This window comes from Lepisma saccharinum, chromosome 13 (assembly GCF_977018435.1).
Source record: "Lepisma saccharinum chromosome 13, izLepSacc3.1, whole genome shotgun sequence".
Classification (NCBI taxonomy): Eukaryota; Metazoa; Arthropoda; class Insecta; order Zygentoma; family Lepismatidae; genus Lepisma; species Lepisma saccharinum.
In genome coordinates this window covers 34,120,356-34,133,708 of record NC_139241.1, presented here as the reverse complement: position 1 = coordinate 34,133,708, position 13,353 = coordinate 34,120,356, and the positions used below count along the sequence as shown (strand labels likewise).

General features: G+C 40.0%; 2 protein-coding genes across 2 annotated transcripts; both read right to left on the bottom strand.

Moving 5' to 3' along the window:
- Positions 1-2,804: 2,804 nt before the first annotated feature.
- On the bottom strand, positions 2,805-3,749 carry LOC145996746 (uncharacterized). The gene has a single exon (XM_083133274.1). It carries the CDS (start codon positions 3,747-3,749, stop codon positions 2,805-2,807), a length of 945 nt encoding a protein of 314 aa, XP_082989400.1.
- Positions 3,750-4,144: 395 nt separating this feature from the next.
- Positions 4,145-5,797, bottom strand: LOC145996745 (uncharacterized). The gene is made up of 2 exons (XM_083133273.1): positions 4,661-5,797; positions 4,145-4,201 (listed from the first exon to the last, which is right to left on the bottom strand). The coding sequence occupies exons 1-2, from the start codon at positions 5,795-5,797 to the stop codon at positions 4,145-4,147; spliced, it is 1,194 nt and encodes a 397-aa protein (XP_082989399.1).
- Between the last annotated feature and the right edge of the window lie 7,556 nt (positions 5,798-13,353).

Sequence of the window (13,353 nt, the reverse complement as noted above, 5' to 3'; positions counted from 1 at the left end):
AGGTGTCTTCAAGGAAGTCACGTTGCCATGCTAAAGGCAGACAGGTTGAAATCTTCTAAGAAATCAGATTGCAAACTCATAAGAAATCAGGTTGCCAACTCATAAGAAACCAGGTTGCGAACTCATAAGAAAACAGGTTCCCAACTTATAAGAAATCAGGTTGCCAACTTCAAAGAAATCTGGTTACCAATTCCAAAGAAATCAGGCTACTAACTTCAGAATTACCATTTTATTGGAATGAACATTAATATTCACAATTTCTAATCAATAAAATGTTCTTGGTAACTAAGAGGGGGGGGGGGGGTTAAAAGACAAGACAGAAACACTCGAATTTTTGTTACATAGCGACGCTTTTCTACCACTTTTTAGCTAATCTCGACGATGAGGATAATGAAAGGGCACTCACGGAACACCCATGCAAGGATTTGAACCAAGAACTTCGTTGGGGAGATCGAAAGTTTACCACTTAAAGGGCTCTGTCATAGAACCGGCGAGAAAACAGAAAACGAATCTTTACTGCAACCGCTCCTCGCCTCAGGTGGGAAAAGTATGCGAATAGTTTAAACCTTTTAAAGGAAATAGATTCGTTGTTGTCAATGTATATATTGTTAAATGAACAATATCTTTGTTCCAGCTCTCACGAATAATAGCTATAATTTTGGACCAACTTCCTAAAAACAAGTATTTTCATTTTCGTTTTGCTTCTTTACTTTCCCTCTTACATGTTGCCAACCCTTGACGATATTTTGTCCTTTCTCGTATATTAAGAATATTTATATGTTTTTACATGATATTAATTTGTATTAGATTTAAGTATATCACACCAAGCACAATTGTGTCAATTAATTTGTGTATCCTTTGTGTATTTGTTTTCAATTTTTTTCCATTTTTTTAATGTGTAGATGAATCTTTGTTCTCAATTTTGTATTTGTTCTTTTTGTGTTCTATGTTTCTTTCTTTCTCTTTTTTGTTATTTGTACAAACATTTAGTATGTAGAATGTATTTAGTATGTATATCTTGGATCGAGAAATAAAAGACTCTCTGCTAATATCCTTTTGAGTATATTCTCAAGAACATGTACACAACACAGTAAAAAACATGACAATCTTCATACTTTTTCTGCCCGGGATGACAGTAATATAAAACAGCATAGAACAAAACAAAAAACTGCACAGGCTATTGCCCAGAATAAAGATTAAACAATATTGCCAGTTGCCAACTCACATAATATCTAACATTCGCCCACCTGAGTTGGCATATCAAACAATAATAGTTTCTTAGGTAATTTTATCTCTCTCCCACTACGTGTGGTACAAGGTTTGGTTTCAGTGGGAGGGAGAACGTCTTTATGATGTTTCTTTTTGGTTTGTGGCTTAGGTAATGAACTCTTCATTGCTTCACCCTCCACTGTAGTCACCTCCAATGGATACAATTTCTGTACAGGACGAAGTAGTTCACCATGGCAAGTTTTCGGACGAATAATCTTGTCCTTGCCCTTATACGTGCACAAAGAGGAAAGGGATTTGTCATCCTTTCCTCGGAATGCTTCTTGTTGTATTAGTTTTAATACTGCATTTTCTGCTTCCTGAAGTTCGCGAACACCAAGATCTCCAGATCTATGATTCTGCGAATTTCTACTATTATACAAAAATCTTTTGATCCATCCAATGAGTCTAATCACTTGGTTATAGTTAGAGAAATATCTGTAATACCATCTAGACTCAGCATCTTGAGCTTTCATACTAAGCATCGTTGATGAAGGTAGCACATTCCTTCTCTCTCTGTCAACTTCCTCCTTCTTGATAAGAAACTCCATCGGTGGCCACTCACACGGATCCCCTTTCAACCAATGAGGTCCCTCGCACCATAAGGATCTCAACAACTGCCTTGCATCACAACCTCTTGAAGGAAAATCTGCTGGATTCATTTTACTTGGTACATTTTTCCATGCACTGGGATCAGAGAGTTTTCTAATTTCTTTAACTCTGTTCCCAACAAATACTCCCCAAACTCCTTCTCGTCGAATCCAAGCCAGCACCGTAGAAGAATCAGTCCAAAAGATAATGGAGTTATCTTTTAAATTCAAATGTTCTCGAACCCTGGTTGCTAGCCTTGCTCCCACCATCGCAGCAAGCAATTCTAACCGAGTAATTGTACTATTCTTTGGAGCCACTCGTGCCTTTGCCTCAATCAATTGTACACTAACACCTCTCCTTGTGTCAACCCTCATGAAAACTGCTGATGCATATGCCACTTTGCTAGCATCACAGAACACGTGAATGCTCATAGAGTTAAGTTCATTGGTTTCATAATCCCAGCCCATGAAACTTCTGGGTATCCTTACCTCTATTAGCATCGGTAATTATCGTACCCACTTTAAAAACTGTGTTCTTATTTCTTCACTAACTTGCTCATCCCATCCGAGCCGCTCTGCCCAAGTCTGCTGAAGTAACAATTTTGGTAGAAGAGTCACGGGACAAGTAAAACCTATAGGATCAAATATACGGTGTGCTACATATAATATCACACGTTTCGAAACTGTCTTGAGCTCAGCATCTTCAATGTCCAAATTAACTGTAAATGTATCGGCTTGAGGATTCCAACTGAGTCCTAACACTGAAGTAGAGCTAATGTCCTCATCAACCCTTTGAGGGACTGAATACTCCCACCCTCTAAGGTCAAAACCTGCTTCAGCCATAACTGCACGCGATTCTCTTATAAATTTATGGAGATTTTTGTGATTGTCTACACTGGTGGCACAATTGTCCACATAAAAGGAACCTCGTAATTTTAAAATAGTATCTTATGTATAAGCTAAGTCTTCCTTCCCGAAATGACAACTCTGCAATGCATGATCCAAATGATGTTCAATAACAGCACCCAACAGAAATGGACTGCTCGTAACACCAAACACTACACGAGTATGTCTGAATTCTTGAACTGTTCCAGTATTAATATCGTGCCACCAGAGAAATCTCAGGTAGTCTGTATCTTTAGGGTGTACAGCAATTTGTAAAAAAGCTCGTTTAATATCTGCTATAACTCCATTTTTTCCTTTCCGAAAATGTAGTAAAATATCAGCAATAAGAGCAATCAAGTTGGGTCCAGGTTCTAAACATTGGTTCAAAGACGGGTGTCCTTTTACTTTAGCAGAAGCGTCAAACACTGGTCTAATTTTTGTCGTGTTACTGCTCTCTTTCACTACATGTCGATGGGGTAAGTAATGGCCAAAATTCTCTGTTTCATCCTCTGGAACCACCTCAATGACTCCCTCGGACAACCATTCTTGTACCGCTTCATCGTAACTCTGCAACAGATGTTCTTGTTTCAACTTCTGTGTAGTTGACCAAAGTCGTTTTTCTGCTAGTTCTTTATTGGTGGGGAGAGGCGAACAATCTTCCTTCCATGGTAACTGTACTTTATATCTTCCTTCAGCATTGAATGTCAGTGTCTGTAAAAATTGTTCTTTGACAGCCAGTGTGTGTTCTTCCGCAGACTTCTTGGCAATGGGGTCCTTGATTCCTATGGTATCCAGTTCCCACTGATCAGCTACGGCTTCACCAACATATAAATTCGATACCAACAAAGCTGTATCTGATTTTCTGTTTTCACCTGGAACTTTACCCATAAGTGTCCATCCCAGCTGAGTATCTACAGCCACTAAACCACACTTTAATTTTACAACATGGCCAGTCAGTAATTTACCACAAACATCCGCACCAATAAGAATTTCAACTGGACCATTCATCTTACCAGTATCTGTTAACCTTATTTGACTTTTGTTCAGCTCATTTAACCAAACACCTGGTGTTACATAAGGAATTTCACCACATATTGTATCTTGATCAAGAGCATCAAATGTGCACGAATATTCTCTCTCAATGCTACATACCTTAACATTATAAACATTATGATTACAAGGACTAGACATGCTACCACCAAATAGCGAATGTATCAAACTTTGTTTGCCAATGGAGTTATAACCCATATCTGTTACAAGAGATTTGCATATATACGATTTTTGTGAACCTGTGTCAATAAGAACCCTCACATTCCTGCTCTTATTGTAGTTACCTTTCAAATCTACTACCAATGTCTGCATGAATACATGCGGATTTTCAAGTTGGTTTATCAGTGTATTGTTTACCTCAGCATTTGATTCTTTGCCTTCAGAATAATGGTCAGAATCATTATCTTTGTCTGAAATATTAGGACACATCAATACAACATGCTTTTTCTTGCAAACAATACATTTCAAATTGGCCTTGCACTTCTTCGAAAAATGACCAAATTTTAAACATGCAAAACAATGCATTTTATCTTTTAGAACCTTCTGTCTTTCAGAAGGTTGGCCGCGGTGGCTCAGTCGGTAACGCGTCTGACTACCATGCTAAAGGTCCCGGGTTCGATCCCCGGCCGGTTCAAATCCGGGAACTTTTCTAACGATGGAAGCGGCTTCGGCGCCCACCCAGCGTCGAATAACATGGGTACCTGGGGAAACCCTAGGGGGTAAAGGCGGTTAGGGGCGTGATGCTGATCACATCACTCCCACTCACGACCGGATCAAGAAAGTGTGGGGCGTTACCTCCACACCCCCTATACGCCTTCATGGCGTGGTGCTAAGCACAGGGGAGCACTTTACCTTTTTTTTACCTTTACCTGTCTTTTAGAGAGAGACATTTCCTGGTCTTTAAAGCAATCATATGAACTGTTCTTACCACCACAGAACACACAACTTTTCTCCCTACCACCACTGACACTCAACAAATCTGTCGCACTGGGGATAATAGGCTGATGTGGTGGAGAACACCTTTTCTTCCGAACTTTCACTGCTGCACCATGCAATTCAAACCCAGCTGCTGCAAGGTTGATTCGTTCTTCTCCTTCCACTTCAGCTCGGAGGAATGACATCAAGGACTGCATTCTTCCGGTCGGTGTTGTCTCATTGCCCTCAGCAGCAGACAATGTTCTTCTCTGCCACACACGCATCAAATCCTCTGGGAGACTGGACTCCCCCAATGAAAACAGCATTGCTGCATATTTGTCGCTGGTAACACCCATCGATTCTAATGCTCGAAGTTGGGACTCCAGTGTGTCATACAAAGTGCTCAAACAATTTTTCTCTTGACGGTTCAACACCTTTTGTAACACCAATTTTAGCAGTTCACGCACGTACACTTCCACGAGCATATCATCGCGACCAAAACGTGATTTCATGGACTGTACAACTTTCGGGTAATTTTCTTTTGTTGGTGGAAAACTGTTCACAAGCTGGCGTGCACGAGAACCTTTAATTGTCGCTTGTATTAAATACTGGAACTTGTCCTCTGCAGGAATTGTATCATCTTCATCGATCTTCTTGAATTGTCCCCAAAAATGTAACCACTCTTTCAAGTCCCCTCCAAACTTCTTCAGTTCGATTTTAGGTAACTTGAATCTTCGATTCTTTACTTCCGAAAACGACTCGCCTTGACAGCAGTTTCCTTCCGACAACTTCAAAAAGTTCGACACTTCAATACGTCGCTTGTTGAACAAACACTGATAATCATCTGACAATGACTGTTCTTTCTCTAACTCATTTTCACTAGCACCCGATTCCAACATCAAATCAAAAACAGTTATGTCAGCAGCATGCAGATCACTTGCCTTATTTTCAAGCAACTGGATATTTTCTTGAATAACATTCCTGTCCGGAGTTTGTATCGCTAACTCATTTGCAATCTTCTCCGAAACACGTGTAAAAGCTGACCTAGTCACTGCACGGCATTTCTTGAGACGATCAACGTCCGTTGACATTTTTCCGATATTTGAACTTACTTTTTCTCCGGTCCAACATAGAAAGAAAAGACAGGTCCTGTCACGGTCGCCAATAAATGTTGGATCATGAAATAAAAGACTCGCTGCTAATATCCTTTTGAGTATATTCTCAAGAATATGTACACAACACAGTAAAAAACATGACAATCTTCATACTTTTTCTGCCCGGGATGACAGTAATATAAAACAGCATAGAACAAAACAAAAAACTGCACAGGCTATTGCCCAGAATACAGATTAAACAATATTGCCAGTTGCCAACTCACATAATATCTAACAGTATGTGTATGTATTATGTATCCATTGGGGTTAGGTAGAACAGCCGCAAGCTGAACTTCGCCCTTTTATAAAGGAAATTGAAATGTAACCATTCGGCACACAAATAATGTGCTGGAGAAGATCCATATTACAATTATCTAACTTGTATAGGCCTAATTTGTGCCATGGCAGTGGAAAGTATTCGAGGTTACCTGCCTACACTGAATCATTAATTCAATTTCAATTTCATACCCACTATTTGCCGACATCCATACCTAGGAATGGGTGTTGTTTGTGAGTGTCCCTTTATCAATTTCATTATATCATTCTACCTTCACGATTAGCTAAAAGTAGCAGAAGAACAAAATAAAATAAACAAAATCAATCAATTTACACATTATCCCTGCGAGTGCGTATACCGAATTCAAATAATGCAACTACTTACGACATCGTTGGATGTTAACTTTTTAATTGACTGTTAACAAAGTTTCGTTTCTAAGATTGTCTCCTTCATAAATACATTTTCCAAATACCGTAAAAAATATACGAAATATGAATTTAAAATGTTCGTATTTTAATTTCCTAACGGAATTACGGTTCGTATATGTATACACATGAGAGTTCACATATTTCGTTACTATTGAAAGTAGTGTAGTGACGATTTATTTATCCATGTTGAAACAACTTGAAGACTAAAATTGGTAAACGCTGCAAGTGCCACAAGAATTCAAACACCGTTTTCCACGTTTAACTGTGAAATGTTCCATGCTTTATAATGTGGTAAATGTGAAAAGTGGCTGGTAGCCCACAAAGTAGTTCAAAGGGCGTGTAAAGAGGTCACTAGTGTGAACGTTCTTACGGGCTGATGTGCGGAACAATGCGATTTCCCAACACTTTCGCTTTTGGCACTTACAACGTTTACCACTTTTGGTCCTCAATTTAGTTTAAGAAACGTAAGTGACAGCATACGCAATTTACAACCAAGTAAGTTTTTTGTTACTGTTACTTGATTTCCTAGCATTTTTGTTTAATAAAAATAGTTTTAATTTAAAATAATGATTAATAAATGGGAAGGACAGCATTTAAAAGGGCCACTTGAAACGGAAGCATTTCCTTTAATATTTTTGATAGCATAAATGCTACGTAAATGCTTCCAGAATCTTATAGCAGATTGCACTTTACATGGAAGTATTTCACCTAACATTTCGGTTAGATTTTGCGATTACAATGTATATCTAATATATACAGCACTAGAGGCACTTCGAGTTACAACAATTGTAATGCACGGTGTTCAAAATGGAAACAACTAAAAATATTCTTCCATACGTGTATTGTATACGTTGTAAAGCATGTATTAAGCAGCGCCATTGATTAGTCCCTAATACCGTTTCATAGGAAACGTTATTCCTCTCCGTTGAATATTAATCGGCTTTTAAAGATGCGAAGTGATACATTGTTTACATCTGACGCGGCCGCCATTACACCTGCACTCGTGATCTAGAGGTCGCTTCTGATTGGTTATGCTACGAAAAATGCTACGGAAATAGGACGGATCCTATCTTTGAGAAATGCCATGAAATATGCCATGGCATCTGAAGTGCCATAATATTTCTCACTTTACACGATAGCATTTTGGTCATGGCACAAATGTTAAGAAGAATTATAAGGAAAATCGGTTCGAGTCCCGGTGGAGGCATATAGTGGTTCGGATTCCACTTTGAACTGTAGGTCCAGTCAAGATAGCCTTGCTGTGCATAAAGTGTACTTAAAAGATGAACTCAATCAATCAGTCAGTCAGGCCTATCTCGATTGGGCTAATTCAAACGCGATGGGTGAGTTAGGCAGAAATTTGCACGAAACTATGTTGTGTTTTTCGGATCAGTATTTCGTTTGTGTGTGTTCGATTCATTATTATCGCTCTCTTTCCACCACGGCAATGTTCTGTCAGGTAGTACACAAGTTTCACAGAAATCTTACCGCGAGAGCGTTTCACTAGCTGTCAACCCTATTTTGCCAGTTGGACTAATCCAGTCAGCGCATGCGCATTTCCGCCGATATCCTCGACAACTCAGATGAACTGTATGTCCTTCAGCGTAAGCAGTAGTACAATGTTACAGCAATTTAAGGCTGTTTTTTTTACTTAGCTGTTAATCTTAGCTTAGTTTCAGAGAGAGTAACTACCCAACCGTGTCTTGAGAAACTAATTAACGTGGTTTGGGTTGTAATGTGATGTAACTTCAAAATTATAACATGATCATCGTAAATAGCGTTGGAAGGATACTTCAACATTATCGATTTCCCCTTTCTGTACTTCATTGATCAACAACGTAAAATTTTCATTTCCTCCATGAATCCTACAACGGTAACCTTCGTGTCTCAAGGATTGGATTGGATTGAGTTGGTGTTTTAAGTCCACTTTATGCACAGTAAGGCTAATGGAGACTTGACCTACAGTTCAAAGTGAGATCCCAACCTCTATGTGCCTCCACCGGGTATCGAACCCGTTGCCCCTTGATTACAAGGCGAAGACGCTACCACTGCGCCATCGGGGAGGCCTCGTGTCTTGAGGAAGACATTACCTCATAGGTTCAACAGTTTCGAATTATATTCTACTGGTAAGTCTCACGGTCAATTTGGCCGCAGAGCGCGGTTAGCGCACTGGGAAACAAGAGCGCGTCTGCTGGCAAACTAGATGCAACATCCGCCATCTGAAACAGCTGGTTACGTAATGAAATAATCTCGTACAGTTACATGTACTCTTTCAATTAAAAATGAGCACTACAAAAATTTCTGGCTACGCCCAAGCTGTGTGTGGGTATTCTGAATTAATGTTTTATAATTTAATTTGTGGACTTTTAACAACTCTAGCCGAAGATATGTAGATTGTTCAATAGTAAGATTATTATTTTCTTCAGCGTTTCTATTTTAGGCTAAAGCGTGAAGTATGTAGAATCGTGCGCTTTTCTGCCACTGTTAGCTAATCGCGACGATGAGGATGAGTGATAATGAAAGGATACTCGGAAAGAACACCCATCCCCAGGCGGGGATTCGAACCCGGGACTCCGACTTCACATCGTGTTGTGCTAACAACTTCGCCATTGAAGTCAACGTTTAGAAGTGGTCTCATAATAGTCTATTTAACACCTACACGCACACGCACACGCACACACAAACACACACATACATGCCATGTTTCCATTTGTACTTGCAGACTTATTATGTACTCGAAAGGCTTCCGGTCCATCTACTGGATCTATTATCATGGGATGGACGACATTTTTTAAATACTTTAAATGCTGGCCCACATCGCTTTTTCTGCAGTCTCCTCCCAGAGTTCCTATTGTTTTTAGCATGCACCGTATACTTCATACATTTCTCTGAAATTGTCAAGGGTTTCCTTGGTTTCAATAATGCGCGCTTACATTGTTGATAAATGGACAATGGCGGACTTGTAAAGCTCTTTATCTTTATTGCTGACTATTTTGATTTGAATCACGTCGTCTTTCTGTCGATTTAGGCTAATCGCGCCGATGATGATACAAATCCAAACTTCAATGTGTCAACGGAGTCAAGAGGGAAAGTCAACGAATAAAGAAGCTAATGGATAAGTTTCCCATAATTATACGAGGGGTGTAAGAAATTGCCCGAGAAGGTACCCGCAAGATAACGTCGCCTCCATGTAGTATATACAAAGGTAACTGCAATCGTCTAGGCTAACGATTCCATGGCGCCTGTGCAGAGTGCCCCTTTACAGCCTTAGCTTTCAACTAGAATACATGTATGTTAAATATATATAATTTTGTCCCTGTACAGTAAGTATTCCTTTAGACACAAATAAGAAATCCCTGCATACGTCCACTGTTGATCAGTCCATTGCTGATGCAGGACAAATTTCAATTTCAACGAATAGACTGCGCCTATTTTCAGAGGCACGCAACAGTGCTCGAATATTAAAAAAGTCCTCGAAGAAACTATGCAAACATTTTGAATGCGAACAATTGAAAGTCAAGGGGAGAGATATTGACGGTTGAAATCAACATCCTTGTTCCTAAGTTTGCTGTAGTGTCGGTTTTTTTTCCTTTGGTGCGTGTGTGCTATTAGTGTTGTGTTGCGAAAAGCATAGTGCAAGTGGCAGTTATAGACGAAAACGAAGTTTAATGAATAATATTTAATAAGAGCTCCCTGATTTTCATTTTGTAGCTTCAGGATTTTGTTGTATAGGCTTGTAGGTTTCTGCAACTGAGTCGGCTGCGTTGGCAAGATTGTTGTGTCTACAATTTTCTCACTTTGCGTGGTCTGGCTATACAGGGTGTCTCATAAGTAATAGAGCAAACTGACACAGTTGAAAGTACACGATATTAGAAGCAAAAAAGTCTCAGTAGACATGGATCTGCAAACGAGCCGTTTTCGAGATAATTGCGAATGTGTGGTTACAAGCCGCCATTGACTCAAAAGAGATTGTCACTCTTCATTTATTGCAGTTTGGCGCAGACAAAACTTTGTTTAACCTCGTCCTGAAATAGAATTCCCTGGGAGGAGCGGCAGATCAACTATAGTGTTCAGTAAAGCTAAGAAAAGTGTTACTTTCGGTAGACACGCTGTCGTAATTAAATGCTTTGTGGAGATTACGATATGTAATGGTTTGAGGACTAGAACGATATCTTTTGGGGTACGCATGACATGATTTTGGGAGGAATTTGCTATTGACCTTTGGTGGATGGGCACCCCTGGGTTGAAGATCTCCACACCTCTGGGTAGGATTGTGGGAGGGAGACTGGCATTCGCGAGATAAGCCAAGGTCCTTCCAGGGTAGTAGAGCCACGGACTATAGCCTATTTATTTTTAGCGAGAAATAGCATTGTGTAAAAATACACTTATATTGAACTTACTAAGAAGTATAAAACAGGTTTTGAAAACTATTAGTACTGATGACCGATAGATGGAAGCAAAAAGATAAAAACTAACAAAGTAACCTTAAATTAAAGGCGAGTTTTACCTTGCATTACAGTAAATACATTTATTACAATTTTTAGAAATATACAACAGAAAAATTCAAGACCTATCACAACTCAGAGGAAGAAGTGAACAATAAATTTAAATAAAGAATATCGGAATCAGATTAATGTTCCATTTGAATATACCTATAGGCGCAATTCACCTTAATTCAGAAGAAATATTTTACAAGTGCCTTTATCTAAGATTATATTTTCTAGTAAATGTATGGGCCTCCCCGATGGCGCAGTGGTAGCGTCTACGCCTTGTATTCAAGGGGTCCCGGATTCGATACCCGGTGGAGGAACAAGTGGTTCGGATCCCACTTTAAACTGTAGGTCCAGTCCCGATTAGCCTTACTGTGCATAAAGTGGACTTAAAACAACAAATCAATCTAGTTAATGTACGAAACTAGATGAACATTAAATACAAAAAATTAGTCATCACGAAGAGTTTTATTAGTGACATAATAAGTACATTTTCCTTTCAAGACAATATTCATGTTCCTTACTTCGAGAAACGGCATATCTTCACGAGTCTATCACCGCTTCTTGCTTACATATTGATAGGTCTTTGCAGGTTTTACAACTAAGATTCTGTGGAGTCTTGTCCCTCCAAACGTTTACCAGTGCTTCGTACTAAGACTTGGAGTTTACCAGTGTTTCCAACTAAGATTCTGTGGAATCTTGTCTCTCCAGACGCCTACCGGTGCTTCGAACTAAGACTTGGAGTTTACCAGTGTTTCCAACTAAGATTCTGAGGAGTCTTGTCTCTCCTGACGCCTACCAGTGCTTCGAACTAAGACTTGGAGTTTACCAGTGCTTGCAACTAAGATTCTGTGGAGTCTTGTGTCTCCAGACGCCTACCAGTCCTTCGAACTAAGACTTGGAGTTTACCAGTGCTTCCAACTAAGATTCAGTTGAGTCTTGTCCCTGCAGATGTTTACCAGTGTTTCGAAGTAAGACTTGGAGTTTACCAGTCTTTAAAAACTAAGATTCTGTTGAGTCTTGTTCCTCCAGACGTTTACCAGTGTTTCGAACTAAGACTTGGAGTTTACCAGTGCTTCCAACTAAGATTCTGTGGAGTCTTGTCTCTCCAGCCACCTACCAGTGCTTCGAACTAAGACTTGGAGTTTACCAGTGCTTCCAACTAAGACTGTGTGGAGTCTTGTCTCTCCAGACCCCTACCAGTGCTACGAACTAAGATTTGGAGTTTACCCGTGCTTCCAACTAAGACTCTGTGGAGTCTTGTCTCTCCAGACGCCTACCAGTGCTTCGAAGTAAGACTTGGAGTTTACCAGTGCTTCCAACTAAGATTCTGTTGAGTCTTGTTCCTTCAGACGTTTACCGGTGCTTCGAACTAAGACTTGGAGTTTACCTGTGTTTCCAACTAAGATTCTTTGGAGTCTTTCTTGTCTCTTCAGACGCCTACCAGTGCTTCGAACAAAGACTTGGAGTTTACCAGTGCTTCCAACTAAGATTCTTTGGAGTCTTGTCTCCCCAGACACCTACCAGTGCTTTGAACTAAAATTTGGAGTTTATCAGTGCTTCCAACTAAGATTCTTTTTAGTCTTGTCTCTCCTGACGCATACCAGTGCTTCGAACTAAGACTTGGAGTTTACCAGTGCTTCCAACTAAGATTGTGTGGAGTCTTGTCTCTCCAGACCCCTACCAGTGCTACGAACTAAGATTTGGAGTTTACCCGTGCTTCCAACTAAGACTCTGTGGAGCCTTGTCCCTCCAGACGTTTACCAATGCTTCGAACTAAGACTTGGAGTTTACCAGTGCTTCCATCTAAGATTCTGTGGAGTCTTGTCTCTCCAGACGCCTACCAGTGCTTCGAACTAAGACTTGGAGTTTACCAATGCTTCCAACTAAAATTCTGTTGAGTCTTGTTCCTCCAGACTTTTACCAGTGCTTCGTACTAAGGCTTGGAGTTTACCAGTGCTTTCAACTGAGATTCAGAATAGTCTTGTCTCTCCAGACTCCTACCAGTGCTTCGAACTAATACTTGGAGTTTACCAGTGCTTCCAGCTGAGATTCTGTGGAGTCTTGTCTCTCCAGACGCCTATCAGTGCTTCCAACTAGGATTTGGAGTTTACCAGTGTTTCAATCTAAGGTTCTGTGGAGACGTGTATCACCAGACGTCTACCTGTGCTTCCAACTAAGACTTTTTGTGTCCTGATGATTCGAGGTTAGATTTCGTGAAGTCGCGTCTCTCCTACGATCGCCAGTAGTTTCAATGTAGGTTTGTGTGGTGCAAAATTTACTTCACACATTTACAAG